Below are 16,559 nucleotides of genomic sequence, written 5' to 3' on the forward strand. Positions count from 1 at the left end.
TATGCCACAAAAGAACTCTGAATTTTCCAAATTTCTGAATCATAAAAGAAAGCTCTGATCTGTGCTTAGATTGGGAAAATTGTGTCCATATTATTCTGTGTAGCAGGACACTTTTAATATATAGTGAACTTAACATATTCTGAGGGCAAAATGAGATTATTGGAAGTAAAATTAAAAACCCTAGCCAGGAGTTCCTGTCGTGGTGCAGTGAAAACAAATCTGACTAGGAACCTTTAGGTTGTGGGTTTAATCCCTGGCCTCGCTCAGTGGGTGAAGGATCCCGTGTTGCCATGAGCTGTGGTCTACGTCACAGATGCAGCTCAGATCTGGCATTGTTGTGGCTGTGGTGTAGGCCGGCAGCTGTAGCTCCGATTAGACCCCTAGCCTGGGAACCTCCATATGTCTCAGGTGCGGCCCCAAAAAGCAAAAAAACCCAAAAAACCAAAAACCAAAACAAACAAACAAACAAAAAAAACACAACCTCTAGCCATAACACAGCTATCTTACTTTACTGACATATATTTTACTTTGAAGTATTTGAGTAAAATTTTGCCCACTTGGCATAACAGACATTACAAGTGAAAAAAATACTTAAATACTAATCAGAAAAGGCATTTACAAAATATGTAAACAGTATTGGAGAGATACAGCATTAGAGCTAAAAAGTGGTATCTACTATCAAATTGAAATGCAATAATAACAAAAGAGAATAATTTTACATAAATGGAGTACCTTGAGCACAGACTCAAATGCTGTTATGTCCAAACATTCCACCACAACATTAGACCAATGAAGATCATTTAATTTCAGTGTTGTTAGATAAAATTCCTAGACTAATCCATACACTGGCTGTTAACTATCAAACTATATAAATCATAATTTTTATTACATTCTTCATGATGTTTAATGGAACAGGGAGTTAAAAATAGGTTTTTAATTTTTAGTTTGATTTCTAGTTTTCACAGAGTCTCAAAATATTCATGTCGTCTTGTTGGTTTTGTTTGTATCTGTAAGGATGGTCACAGTGCCTTACTCACCTGCTGTTGATCTGCTCCTTTTTTGCTGTGATTCTGGATATAATCAACCAGGCCATGTACCACTGTACGCACAGCAACCAGCCCATTTTCTAGCTGTTCCCAAGTAGGAGGAGGAGCATCTACAAAACAAAGCAAAAAATTTTAAGTATTTTATTCAATGTTCTGCCCAATATTAGTAAAGGAGTTAGTGTTAGCCCTTCAGTGAAATCAGTAAATGTTTTGTATAGCTTTTCATGAGCTTATTCACCTAAACATCCTTTTAATTTATTTCATTTTTAAATTTTTGTCTTTTTAGGACTGTACCTGTGCATATGGAAGTTCCCAGGCCAGGGGTCGAATTGGAATTGTAGCTGCCAGCCTACACCACAGCAACAGCAACACTGGATCCAAGCCATGTCTGCAACCTACAATCACAGCTCGTGGCAACACCGGATCCTTAACCCACTGAGCAAGGCCAGGGATCAAACCCAAATCCTCATGGATACCAGTTGGGTTTGTTACCACTGAGCCACAATGGGAACTCCCTAAACATCATTTTAAAGGAATAAATATATTCTTTTAAAGCTGGGGTTGCAAACTGAAATAACTACAGGAATAGTGAAGGTAACTAAAGAAATTAAGTAGGCCAGATAATAAATTGGGAACTGTTATCAGACCATCATTGTTGAAAATGACAATAGTGACAGAGACTGTTGAACCGAAGAGTATGTCCTTACAGCTAAGGTTACGATTACTATTCAACTGTAGCTGATTGTTGTTATGTGAAGATGCAAGGCAGATACACCACTATTTTCCGGAAAAAATGAAATTTGAGATTTTCATGTAAAATTATCTAGTTTTTAAGTGTTGAGAGTATCATGCAGACCAACACTTTATGGATCAAAAAAACGTAACTATAGCTGCCTACAGCCATCAATCTGTAATGTCTATTTTGAAATTTTAAAAAATTTTTTGTGTAAACAGGATAATAAAAAGTTTACTAGAAGAACTATTATATAAAGCAACTGTTATATACCCTCTTCATTTAGTAAGTACTGTGATCTTATAAAGGTAAAAATTAATTATATGGCTAAATATGAAGTGTTTTCTAAAGGAAATATAAAATGAAATGAGAACACATAATGTAGAAATGAGTTGTTTTTGCAAGACTGAAAAATTTCTAGGTGATGGCATTTGAACTAGGCTTTAAAGGACACGTGGAATTTCAACAGAAAAATAAAGGATGGAGATACAAAGTAAACAGTCATCTGTGAAGTATTTTATGGAACATCTACTATTTCAGGTATTATTCTACTTGCTGGAAGCAGTAGCAATCAAACAAAATCTCTATTATGTCCAAGCAGAAGAGCCAGACAATAAATAAAATAATCAAAATACAGAATATTTAGATAATGATTAACTGAATAAATAGAGCAAAAAAAGGGACTGGAACAGGTATGTGTAAAATTTTAGACAGGGTGGCCTCTTTGAGAAGGTTACCTCTGATAAAGACCTGAAAATAGGGGTAGAGTATGTCTTGTGGATATAATAGGATGAGAAGAAAAATATTCTAAGAACTGGAAGAGTAAGAGCAAAGGCCTCAATATAGGAGTATGCCTGGCATGTTTGTGGAGGTAAAATCTGGAATGAATTAGGTGGGAAAAAAGTAAAAGAAATTGGGAGAGAGATAAAGGAAGACCAGATCATGTGAGGCCTGGTAGGTCATAGAAAAGCCTGGCTTTTACTGAGCGTGGAAAGTACTGGAGAGTTTTTGAGCAGAGGGATAACAGGATCACTCTGGCTCTTGTGCTAAAACCAGACAGCAGGAGACTATTCCTTAATCCATGAAGAGAGAGGAGGGTGGTGGCAGTGAAGGTGATAAGTAGATGAATTCTGAATGGATTTTAAAGGTAGGGCCTCTATAGGATATGCTGATAGATCAGAAGTACCTTATGAGAAAAAGAAGAGTTGTTATCTCCAAGGTGTTAGGACTAAGAAATGGAAGGATGGAATTGCCACTACCGGGGATGGTAGATGGATGGGGGTTGTAATTCACTTTTGAAATTCTTTTTTTGGTGGTGGTGGGGGCTGTGCCTGTAGTATGTAGAAGTTTCCAGGCTAGGAACTGAAAACCCGATGCTGTAGCAGCAACCCAAGCCACTGAGACAAAACCAGATCCTTAACCTGCTGTACCACAAGAGAAGGCCTTGACATTCTTGTTAGATATTCAACTGTAACCATTGGATATTGAGTAGGCAGGTTGACATACCAAAGAATTCACCAAGAAGGTTTGGGCTGTACATACCATGTTATATAGATTCTAAAACACCATCAATCGAAACACCATTGTTTTATGTGCTACCAAAACAGAAAAGACTGCTAATTAACACATCGTTAATTATACAAATGTATCCCAATTTCGGAAATGCTAAAATCTGAAAAAAAGTAGGCTTCAGAAATGATGAAATATAGTAAATGTGTGAGTGATATAAATAATATTTAAAGCTATGAGACTAGATGAGGTTACCTAGGAGCTGAGTATAAATAGAAAAGAGAAGGCATACAAGAATTACATTCTGGAAGCCTCCAAGGGTTAGAGGGTATAGGGGGTCGGGCAGGGGGAGGTTAGAAGATATGAAAAAAAAAAAAAAAGAATTTAGAGGTTATGGAGATGAGAAGAAATCGGCAAAAGAGGCTAAGAAGGAGGGTCCAATAAAGTAAGAAGAAAACTAAGAGAGTGTGATGGTGGTCTGGAAGCCAAGTGAAAAGAGTGGTACAAGGAATAGAGAGTGAACAAAGTTAAATGCTGCTAACAGGTCAAAGAGAACGAAGAATTTCCATTTGGAATTAGCCCCATCATTTGTGACCTCGACAAAAACAATTCTAATTGAGTGGTAGAGATAAACGCCTGTATGGAGTATTTAAGAAAGTGCTATAAAAAGGAGAGAACTGGAGTGGTAGATAGATGGTAAATGGTGTCAACACTGGGTTCTGAAGAGAGGGACAACAGTATGTTTGTATGTTGATAGAGATACTCTAACAGAGAAGGCAAACTCCAGACATAAGAAACAGAGGATACTAGAGGGGTATATCAAAATGACATTAGTATAAGAGAGAGGGTGGCCTTAGCTAGAAGTACAGACATATGTAGTGAGTTTGTGACATGCTTTTCTGATTGCTCAGAATGATCAAAGCACAGAAGTGGAGGAGTTCCTGTCCATGGCTCAGTGGTAACGAACCTGACTAGTACCCATGAGGACATGGGTTGGATCCCTGGTGTCACTCAGTGGACTAAGGACCTGGTGTTGCCATGAGCTGTGGTGTAGGTTGCAGATACAGCTCAGATCCTGTGTTGCTGTGGCTGTGGCGTAGGCTGGCAGCTAGAGCTCCTTTTGAACCCTAGGCTGGGAACTTCCATATGCCATGGGTGTGGACCTAAAAAGTTAAAAAAAAAAAAGAAAAAGCACAGAAGTGGAAAAAAGAAAATTACTGTGTTCTAGGAATAGATCTTAACTGGTTTGATTAAGCAATTTTGGTAGTAAAATGACTATCACGCTCAAGAGTTCCAAACCTTACTCTATATGCAATGGGGTGTCACTGAAAATTTACAAGTGTAGAAATAAGATCAGAGATGCGATTTACTTTGCAGCAGTAAGTATACTGCATTGCAAGAATTAAAAGGAGAGAAGAAAAGGAAAGGCATTTAGTCTCAGGAAAAGGAATGAGGTTCATACTGAGGCAGTATCAATAGGTACGGAATAGAGAGATGTTGTGATAGTACAGATAAATCCCATTGTCTGAAATGCTATGTAAATGAAAGGAAAAGATAGGAAGACAAAAGACTCAGATTTTAAGCTTCCTTATACAATCAGAAAATGAGGTCATTTATAGAGAAAGGGAGGGAACACAGGAGGAGGAACAGATAACAAGTGAAGATAAGTCTGCTTCACAACACAGAGAAGATGGAAAATCTCAGAAAATATTTGGAAAAGTAGGTCTGGAGTGATGAAAAGATAATAGTGATAGATTTATTTGGGAGTCTATTACCTACAAAGAACTAATACCTACCTGATGCTGAGAATGAATGACCATCACCAATAGAGAGGGCAGAGAAAACAGAATTCTAAGAACACAACCAGCCTATTCCTTAGGGGGCAGGAGAAGAAAGAGTGGTCAAAATAAAAACAACATGCATTCAGACAGGTCAGAAGAGAATCATAAAGCTTCAGAAAGATAATATATCAGAAAAGTTTTTATATCAAGGATGCAGTCAACAACATTATCAAATGCTGAAGGCAAATCAAGTAATTTTTAAGGACAGAAAAGATGACTTTGGAATTAGAAACTAGGAAATTTCTACTGAATGTTAAGAGTTTTAGTTGAGTAGTAGGAAGAAACATAGGGAATAGCAATGGGATATAATCTAACATATCCCACATGTAAGTATCAGGTGAAAATAAGGGCTGGGTGACCTTCAGATCAAGGAGGAGTAGGGAATGGGACAAAGTATACATGGGAAAGAGGTTATGTGATGGAACTAGATATAGTAGAAAAGGGAAAGGTGGAACCAAAAAAATGTAACTAAGTACATATGGTATAGAAAAAAATGAGAAAACCTGTCAAAAGGGATGAAAATGGTAAATACAGCACAATTTTGTGATGGGAGGAGGAGGAAATATAAAGGATCCCAGAGAGAAACTATTTTCCTTCTGAAGTGTACGGCATAGTAAAAAGTATTAAATAAATACTAGTTGAAGTAATAAAGAGACAGACAAGACTGGGGCCAGAAACTTAAGTCCTACAGAAAAGATTCGGATTTACTACTCTAGGAAATGCTAAAGGAATATAATAAGAGATAATTAAAAGAATCACTGAACAGCACTAAGGCACATAAAAAATAGTCCATTAACCTCCCCTGGATTTACCTGGACTAGGATCAATGTTTGCTAATAGCTCCAAATGAGGTCTTAGTCGATTCAAGTTTGCTGGATCTCCAGTCCGCTGGAGAGCAATTGTTAGTTCCTGGACACTTTGTGCAAAAGAGGCTGGGGTCTGCAACTTAAAAAAAGGTAAATATTAACTTCTCCAAAGACCGTATAAGTTTTTAAAAATAAAGATTTACAATATAATCATTTTGTGATTTATTACATTTAACTTTTACCCTCCTACACATCCCATGCCTTGTCCAGTTTGGATTACTTGCTCCTGAACAAACCCTGCACTTCTCTGCATCTACAGGTTGGCGTGTTGACTGGTATACTTTATACTCTCTTTCCTCTGCCATCATATTCTTTAATTGTGAGATTTTCTCAACTCTTCAACTTGGAAGTACTCTTTACATTTCATGTTCTTACAGCACTAAGTTTGGCTTCCGGGGTCCTTCCAAATAACTGAATTTGGAAATACAGTCTAGAGATAATGCTATACAACAGCCAGAATAATGAAAGTGAACTCAAACTGAGTCTGAATTCAAGTTCCATCACTGACCAAGGATTATGACATCAGATACAGCCTATACAGACTTGATCTATAGTCCATCTGCTGTACAGACTAAATAATTTCAAAAGTTCATTCCAGCTAAAGAAAAAAAACCCTATATTGGTTTGGGATTCTTTGAAGATATCAGGCTGTGTATTTTCCTAAGGCTTAATGACACATGTACTTGCTGGCCATTACATACGACTTTTAAAGGGGAAAAAAAAAAAAAAAAAAAAAAAAAAGGTGATAGCAAGCAAGGGTTCTTAGAAACATTAGGCCCTCTGTGTAGTTTATTAATATAGATGAGGGCCACTCTCACTTTTTGAAATGGACTGCATTCTGTCTATGGAATGTGTATCTATCTAAATAAACTTGCTTTCACTTAAAATATATACCTGTATATTTATATGAAAAATTTTCCCACCCCACCCGAAGGCCATTCTAAAAGATAATTTTTTAAAAAGCATACATTTTATTTTTATTTATTTGTTTTTGTTTTAGGGCTGCACCTGTGGCATATGGAAGTTCCCAGGCTAGGGGTCAAATCAGAGCTATAGCTGCCAGCCTACGCCATAGCCACAGCAACATGGGATCCAAGCCTTGTCAGCGACTTACGCCATACTCACAGCAACATCGGATTCCTGACCCACTAAGTGAGGCCAGGGATCGAATCTGCATCCTCCTGGATACTGGTCGGATTCATTTTCACTGCAGCACAACAGGAACTCCCCATCTTATTTTTAGTCTTTTTAGGCCGTACCCATGGCATATATAAGTTCCCAGGTTAGGGGCTGAATTGGAGCTGCAGCTTCCAGCCTACACCACAGCCACAGCAACGCAGGATCAGAGCCACATCTGTGACCTACACCGCAGCTCATGGCAATGCTGGATCCTTAACCCACTGAGCAAGGCCAGGGATTGAACCCATGTCCTCATGGATACTAGTTGGGTTTGTTACCACTGAGCCACGACAGGAATCCCCCCCCCCAAAGCACACATTTTAAAAATATGGAATAACACAACTAATTAAAATGTTGATATGGAGTTCCCTGATGGCCTAGCCATAAAGGGTGTGGGGTTGTCACTGCTGTGTTTTTACCATTGAGACTTAACAAATACATTTCCATTAAAATTTTTTAAAAGAAATTAAATGTTATTTAATAGCTGAAGAGAGTCTGTCTGTCCTGACATATAATTTTAATGGCGATGTACCAGTGTTCTGAGCAGATATATTTTTTATATATTTTTTCTTCAGGTACAGCTGATTTATAATGTGTTAATTTCTGCTGTACAGCAAAGTGATTCTTTTTTCAATATATTCTTTTCCATTATGGTTTATCATAGGACACTGAATATAGTTCTCTGTGCTACACAGCAGGACCTTGTTGTTTATCCCTTCTGTGTATAATAGCTTACATGTGCTAACCCCTACTTCCCATGTCATCCCTCTCACAACACCCTCCTCCTCCTTGGCAACCACAAGTCTGTGCTCCTAGTCCATGAGTCTGTTTCTGTCTTGTAGATAGATTCATTTGTGTCATGTTTTAAATTCCAGATATAAGTGATATATCATATAGTATTTGCCTTTCTCTTTTTGACTTAGTATGATAATCTCTAGTTTCATCCATGTTCTGAGCAGATCCATCTTAACTTCTTTACCTTATTTTGTCCTTTGTAAATAATATAGCAATTAATACCTTTGAGTTCATAACCTTTTTGAAAGTTTGGATTATTCCCTTAAAATAAATTCCTGGAAAAACTAAGTCAAATTCCTGATCAAAAGACATGAATATTTTGAAGTTTTATACACTGACAAATTGTTTACCAAAAGATTTGTAATTCATTTTACAAACCATCAGCAATGAATCAAAATACATGTTTCTTTACAAATTTAACAGGCAATACTTGGCATATCACTGTTTTAAACATGTATTTAATTATTATTGGTGATTATCCCCCAAATTAGATATACTTCCTCTTTGTAAACTGTTAATTCATGTTTTTTTGGTCTACTAATTTCTTTTTTTTTAATCACTTTTTTTTTTTTGCAATACACTTTATTTTATTTTAATTTTTTTTGTCTTTTTGCCATTTCTTGGGCCACTCCCGTGGCATATGGAGGTTCCCAGGCTAGGGGTTGAATCGGAGCTGCAGCCGCTGGCCTACACCAGGGCCACAGCAACGCAGGATCCGAGCCGCGTCTGCAACCTACACCACAGCTCATGGCAACGCCGGATCATTGACCCACTGAGCAAGGGCAGGGACCGAACCCACAACCTCATGGTTCCTAGTCGGATTCGTTAACCACTGCACCATGACGGGAACTCCTACTTTGCTTTTCTTATCACCTTAATAAACCCTCTATTTGCAGTGTCCATACAGTAGCCATTAGCAACAAAAGCCTATTAAAAATTGTAAGTAAAATAAAAATTTTAGTTCATCAGTCACATGTCAAATATTTAATAGCCAAATGTGGTTAGTGATTACCATATTGGACGATACTGTATACAGAACATTTTCATTATCACAATAAGGTCTACTGCTCTATATAAGATGTCACGATGCAAAGTTCACTCAGCAATTTGGTTATATGAAGGTTTAAGATATTAATTCAAATTACTTGGAGTTCCCTTCACAGAGCAGCAGAAATGAATTTGACTAGGAACCAAGAGGTTGCAGGTTCGATTCCTGGCCTCGCTCAGTGGGTTAAGGATCTGGCGTTGCCATGAGCTGAGGTGTAGGTCACAGACATGGCTTGGATCCTACACTGCTGTGGCTGTGGCGTAGGCTGGCAGGTGTAGCTCGGACTAGATCCCTAGACAGGGAACCTCCATAGGCTGCAGGTGCAGCCCTAAAAAGCAAAATAAATAAATAAATATTAAAAACCATTGCAATTTTCCCTTAAAATAAAAAAAAAAACCCCCAAACCAAATTACTGCTTATGATGTGAGAAAATTATTACAATATATTATAATCTGTCAATTGCCTAATTTCAGACCTAGAAGGTTTTTTTTCTTTTTCTGCCTTTTTGCCTTTTCTAGGGCCACACCTGTGGCATATGGAGGTTCCCAGGCTAGGGGTTGAATTGGAGACAAAAAAATAAATAAAAAAAATAAAAATGACAAAAAAAAGGGGGTGGGGTGGGGGTGAGGGGAAACCGAATATTCTGAAAAGAGGTTTAGTGCTTAGGAGTATGGATTCTAGAGTCAGAATCCAAGTTAAAATCCAGCTCTGTCACTTATTACCTATTTTATCCTAAAGAAATATACTTAACCTCCCTCTGTCTGTTTTTTAAAAAAGGCTGTTGAAGAGGACCAAATGAATTTTTTTTTTTTTTTTTTTTTTTGGTCTTTTTGCCTTTTCTAGGGCCGCTTCCGCGGCATATGGAGGTTCCTAGGCTAGGGGTCCAATCAGAGCTGCAAGTCACCAGCCTATGCCAGAGCCACAGCAATGTGGGATTCAAGCTGCATCTGCGACCTACACCACAGCTCAGGCAACGCCGGATCCTTAACCCACTGAGCAAGGCCAGGGATTGAACCTGCAACCTCATGGTTTCTAGTCAGATTCATTAACCATTGAGCCACGATAGGAACTGCCCAAATGAATTATTTAAAACCACCACAAACACAGTAAGCTCTCAGTAAGTGTTAAATATTATTTCACTTAGGCTACTCTTACATATTGACATTATTTCTCTAAATTAAATGTAGGGTAGACTAATATATAATCACCTCTATAGTTATAATTACTTCAGATAAAATAGTAAAAATCAAGGAAAAGAGTAAAAATTTAAAAAGTTATTGAACATAATATATTTCTACATGGCACTTTAAGGCTTCTATATAGCAATTTCATATATTTCATATTGAATTACAACAAAACCAGTTTAAGTATTACCCTAGTTGTGTTTGTTTTTTGGGCTGTGCCTGCAGCATGCAGAAGTTCCCAGGCCAGGGGATCAAACCCTGATCACAGCAGCAACCCAAGTAACTGCAGTGACAATGCCAGATCCTTACCCTCTGAGCCACATGGGAACTCCAGTATTACTCTAGTTTTTAGAGAATTAAATATAGCTCTAAGAGTCAGAAATAGTGGACACTGACCTAAAATTGGTGTGTACTCAAATGATCTTTTCATCATAACAAAAAACAAAGTAGAAATAACTTTACTGAAAATTTGATCAAACCTAGAATGGTTGGTAACTTATTATGTGAAATCATTCTGGCTAAGAAGAGAAGAAACCTCAATGCAGACATCTTTCAGGCCATTAAATGGCTGCTCCAAGAAAACAAAAAAGGCATTTTGAAAACGGGTTTAACTAACACTAATCAAAACTCAGAAAACAAAAGAAAGGAGAGAGGCAATAATAAAACAGATATGGGAGACGCAAAGGAATCTGACAGAGCACTGGATAAAAGACTGAAACATAATCAAAATCAAATCTTACATGAATATTGTCAAAGATACCTCAATAAAAAACCATTTGAAAGAGTTCCTGTTGTGGCTCAGTGGTAATGAACCCGACTAGCATCCATGAGGACACAGATACTATAGGATCCAGCATTGCCATGAGCTGTGGTGTAGGTCACATCTGTGGCTCAGATCTGGCATTGCTGTGGCTGTGGTGTAGGCTGGCAGCTGTGGCTACGATTTGACCCCTAGCCTGGAAACTTCCATATGCCATGGGTGTGGCCCTAAAAAGAAAAACCAAACCAAACCAAAAAAAAAAAAAAAAAAAACTTTATATGAACAAACTAGTGTTAAGGTGTGACCTTATGACATGACACCCAGCTACAGTGAATACAATTTATAAGGACCTGACATACAATATTTTCTTTAATATGCATTTGATATACAAATGAATTACCAAATCATGAATAATAAAAACTCCGAGATTAGTTCAAGAAGGAAGAACAAACCAGAGTCTACCTTGTCAATAATAGACTGCATATGAGATTTGTGAGACTGGTCTCCATAAAGCAAAGAGGACCACTGGTCAGGTGCAATTCGTAAGCCTGCTTCCATAGCAATCTGCACTATCTGGGAGTCATGTTCTCGACGCAGAGCTTCATAGGTTCTAAATTCTTCTTTCAGCTGCATCAACGAAGAGTCTTCATCACGTTTGGTGACCTATTAAGACACATGTAATCCCCCAGAGTCAGATAAGAAACAAACAGGGTTTATACTTTATATGATAAGTATAGATATGAAAATCCTTTGGAAAAAGGAAATACGTAATAATTCTGAAAAACAATGTTTCTTCTTCCTATCTGTGATTTATTACTTTGCCTGGTATTGAGCTAGCTGGTACCATAACTGAAAGAGCTTCAGATGATGGTATAATTCTAAAGATGACTAATTTGTACTTGGTTTAATTATCCATGGAGTTTGTAAGTTAGGACACCATAAGAAAGGGCAAATTATAGAGTTCCCATTGTGGCTCAGTGGTAATGAACCCAACTAATATCCATGAAGATGTGGGTTTGATGCCTGGCCTTGCTCAGTGGGTTAAAGATCCAGCGTTGCCGTAAGCTGTGGTGTATGTTGCTGATGCAGTCAGATCTGGTGTTGCTATGACTGTGGTGTAGGCTGGAAGCTACAGCTCTGACTCCGATTCGACCCCTAGCCTGAGAACTTACATATGCTGCAAGTGTGGTCAAAAAAAAAAAAAAAAAAAAAAAGGGCACATTCTAAGATGCTGGGCTGTAATAATTTAATAATAATTATTTTCGGTAATAAAAATAATTGACACTGAGCATGTAGTATGTGCCAGTTAGTGTGTTAGGTTACTTTATTAAGTTATAATGACATATTAACTCATCTAATTCTTTCTGTTTTGTTTTGTTGTTGTTTTTTGTTTGACTTTTTAGGGCTGCACCTGCAGCATATGGAGGTTCCCAGGCTAGGGGTCAAATCAGAGTTGCAGCTGCTAGCATATGCCACAGCCACAGCAATGCCAGATCTGAGCCATGTCTTCAACCCACACCACAGCTCATGGCAATGCCGGATCCTTAACCCCCTAAGCAAAGCCAGGGATTGAACCTCTATCCTCCTAGATACTACTTAGCGTCATTCCTGCTGAGCCACGACGGGAACTCCAACTCATTTAATTATTTAAACTTGGTGAGGTAGGTACTATTGGTATCACACATTTTGAGTCAAGCTGGATTTAGGCTAAAGGCTTATTCAATCAAAGTAAAATGATCCATTCTAGTGCAAGATCACCTATATCCTAAAATATTTTACAACTTACTTTACCTTGCCCATCTTTTATTCCCACAAAGACTCAAATTCCTCTGGCAGAAAATTTCCATTTTTTTTCCTTTTTATCAAAGAAACTACAGACTATTTTACTTAGGACTTCTGGGTCACAATGACATTATTTTTAAATGTATTCTATTATTATCACAAAAAAGTCTAACTTAAATTTTGTTAGTAAAAGTCCACAGAGAGACCAAATTTTTTTTTAAAAAAAATCAAGAACTATAGTCACAAAAGCTAAACGTATTTTACCCCATTGAAAGATAAGTTAAAAGACCAAAGGTATGTGTATGTATATGAAAACACCCTCTCAATACAGGTTAAACCTCATCAAAATGTAGAATAAGCATTCTATATGATGCAGTGATCCCCTGGACTTGGCTCTCAAAACTCTTAACTAAACACACTCAAAGATTTCCAAGAGATGCAATGTCTTAAGAATGACCAGAATTATCCTGCAGCTTGAAAAGATTTTTCAATGGCAATAAAAAAGATGCTAAAAAGACACAGCTAGAACACAACTATATAGACATAAACACCTGGTAAAGAATGGAAAATGCTGTCTGAGTTCCATAAAGAAGATAAAATGGGCGTTGGTAGACTCTGCCACAGTAGTGAAGTTTAGGGTATGGACCTACTGCGATGAGAGAAGATGAATTTTTTCATTATTGAGAATGTAGTACAAACTACCACCAAGAGAAGAAAGTAAGTTGACAACGAAATATAGGGAAATAACAACGACCCAATTGAAAAATAACTGGATTTTTACATATAGCAATCTTTTAAAAATTACTACTAAAATTACTTTTAATTAGGATTAAGAGAGGTTCACTTTGGGTGTTCTGGGGTATTTGAGCCCTTTATTTTTCAGAGGGATCAAACCCGCATCCTCGTGGTTCCTAGTCAGATTCGTTTTCACTGCAGCATGACAGGAATTCCCTACTCTGGCGTAGGCTGGAAGCTGTAGCTCCGACTGGACTGGATCCCTAGCCTGGGAACCACCATATGCTGTGGGTACAGCCCTAAAAAGCAAAAAAGCAAAAAACGAAAAACAAAAACAAAAAACAATTTTTTTGAGACATGTCTCCTTGGCCCACTAAGTACGTGTTTTGTGTGTTGAGTCAAAAGCCAAGAAGCCTTGAAAACAGAATGAATAATAAATGGTACATGCTGGGCACCAATGTTTGAAGTAGTGCTGATTCACTGTGGGATACAAAGGACTATGTCCAGCATTGCTGTATATACTAAAACTGAAGTGGCCTATAGAGCTCCAGTACAGTGTATGTGGAGTTACATAAGGAGCAAACAGCCAAATAAAATGTATTCTTGCTTCAATGACTCTCTCTTTAGACCAATTCTGTTAGTAGTTTTGGTGGAAAACTGACGTAACTTATTATATTAGTCTCTTCAAATACAGAAAACTATAAGCCTTGATTTATGGTGTTCAATGTCTAACATAAAATTCAATACAACAAGACTTAACTTTAATAGTCACCATTTACATTCTTTAAAAGAAAAATTGCTAAAATTTTATGAAAAGATACAGGCAGCTTTATTAAACTCAAAGTTTTATTACTTTAGTGTGGGGAAAAAAGTTTCCTTTCAAGCTGAAATTTAACATGGTTCATACCTTGAAGCAGGAGGCTCTATAAAGAAGTTGGACAACATGACCAATGCTAGTTTTAGATGCTTGAGGAAATCGTGGCTCCAATCTTTGCACCACAAAGAGAACTAACACTTTTCTTGACAAAGCAGAACCATCTTCTAAGGCGAGGAGAACCAGCTTTAGAGCTTCCTCCTGCATTGCTAGAAAAGTTGAGCAAAACCAAAACTTATCATGTACAGGAGATAAGATAAATCCATTTCTTAGAGGGCAATATTTAATCATTTCTGCAGGTACCACTTAATTAATGGGCAACACAACAAGAGATATTCAGTTATACTTTTGAACCATTTTAGGGCACTTATATATTATATGCCGTGTACTATATTTAAGAAAGTAGATAAAAGATTAATACAGTTAAAGAAAACTTGTATCAAAATATATAAACTTATGGCATTAAGAAAAAAGTTTTAAGCGTTCTGAAAAACTGACATGGAATTACCCATGCCATGATTGTGGGATACTACTTGATAACAACAGAATATTGCCGAGAACTAGCCTTTGCACATTACCTATAGATTCTAAACAGTACTTTTAGAATTGCAAGTATAGTAAAAATTAAACTTTAATTTTATACCTGGTCCAAGGAACTGGCAGCCCCTAGCCCGGACTGCTGCCCAAAGATTGGAAGAGAGTTGCTGAGGATTCTGGTGCTGGAGAATGAGTTCTGTAACTGTTCGTTCACCTAAAGATCGAGCTGCCCTCATGGCACGAATCCTGCCTTCTTCTTCCACAAGTTGGCAGTGGACCAGAGTCACCAGCTTCCTCTGCATTGGGCGACTGAGAACACTCTGAGTAGTGCTATTCAGACCCACTCCTTTAAAAGAGAATAAAAAATGATTTCTAGATTTATGGTGCAATTTTAGAGTCCAGGAAAACCTCCTCTGATGGGCTGATTGATCTAAGGGTATATGGGATAGTTCTGGGTTCTATCAGACTATTTAAAATAAACAATAAAAATTATACAAGTGAAGCCTATACAAAAGGTGTTACACTTGTTAGATATTAAATATACTATTATTCATTTTAATCATGAAAGAATAAAGAAAAAAAGGCCAGTCAACATTCAATATTAATATTTAGTTTAAGACCCAAATATTGAAGGTCCTAACAGGTTTGGAATACTTCATAGTAATCTCACTTTAATGAAAAAAACAAGACATAAGGCAAGGCAGTAATGGCAACTTCCAATTGTATTATATCCCCAACAGCATACCACATAAAACTGGATAGAAAACAAACAATTCAGATTTGTTAAATGATAGACAGCCCATCTGAAATCACTAGTACATGTATAGTTACTCATGCAACTCATTCAGAAAATGTTCCCAACATCACATAAGCTTTAAACTCACTACTTTGTCTGACGTAGTTTGTAATGATATTATTTACTATCAGTGGGTTTGGTTTACAATAAATAAATGAATTTCATTAACATTCACCCACAACTTTTATGGTAACAAAAGCATCTGTAATGAACATGTGCTTAGCATAGATAATATAACCTGATTTACCTCTAGCACTGCTGAGTGGTTTCAGGTACAGTGCTAATTCTTCAACACATTTCTTGGCTTCCTCATAATGCTTTGTATCTTCAACTCCACTACACAAAGTAATGGGCTGCTGCTCAGGGACCTAGAGGTCAAAAAAAAAGGTGTGTCTGAGTGCTAATTAATTAAAACCAAATGTTTTATCAAGTATATTTATGCACTCCTACTCTAACAGGGGTAATATCAAAACTCCCATTAAATCTACTGAAGTTTTTCAAAAGATCGTCTCTATACATATAAATTATTGCATTTTAAAATTTGTTTTGTTCGATGACAGCTTTATACTGACATAATTTGCATACCATATAATTGACCCACTTAAGGTATATAATTCAGTGACTTTAAGCATATTCACAGTTATGCAACATCACAATTTTACATACCTTTATCTTTCTTTATAGCCTTTAAAGTTTATTTTGTCTGATATGAATACAGCAACCCTTTGCTTTATCATTTCCATTTACATGAAATATCTTTTTCCAACTCCTCATTTTCTTTCTTTTTTTTTTTGTATTTTTGCCTTTTCCAGGGCCGCACGTGTGGCATACGGAGGTTTCCGGGCTAGGGGTCTAATTGGAGCTGTAGACACCG

The 16,559-nt window shown here is 37.1% G+C and overlaps 1 protein-coding gene across 3 annotated transcripts in view; it reads right to left on the minus strand.

Annotated features, from left to right (window-relative positions):
• The window catches only part of RC3H1 (ring finger and CCCH-type domains 1), an 87,649-nt gene that overhangs the window by 32,074 nt on the left and 39,016 nt on the right, over window positions 1-16,559 (minus strand). For 2 of the 3 annotated variants that reach the window (XM_005656721.3, XM_003357546.5), the window contains exons 3-8: window positions 15,933-16,053; window positions 14,996-15,235; window positions 14,386-14,561; window positions 11,424-11,624; window positions 5,942-6,074; window positions 1,038-1,156 (exon numbers count right to left, since the gene is read on the minus strand). In XM_005656721.3, coding sequence (XP_005656778.2) covers window positions 1,038-1,156; window positions 5,942-6,074; window positions 11,424-11,624; window positions 14,386-14,561; window positions 14,996-15,235; window positions 15,933-16,053 — 990 coding nt within the window. The remainder of the gene's footprint in view (window positions 1-1,037; window positions 1,157-5,941; window positions 6,075-11,423; window positions 11,625-14,385; window positions 14,562-14,995; window positions 15,236-15,932; window positions 16,054-16,559) is intronic. The other variant, XM_013989616.2, reaches the window with a different exon arrangement.

Source organism: Sus scrofa, chromosome 9 (genome assembly GCF_000003025.6).
Source record: "Sus scrofa isolate TJ Tabasco breed Duroc chromosome 9, Sscrofa11.1, whole genome shotgun sequence".
NCBI classification, from domain to species: Eukaryota; Metazoa; Chordata; class Mammalia; order Artiodactyla; family Suidae; genus Sus; species Sus scrofa.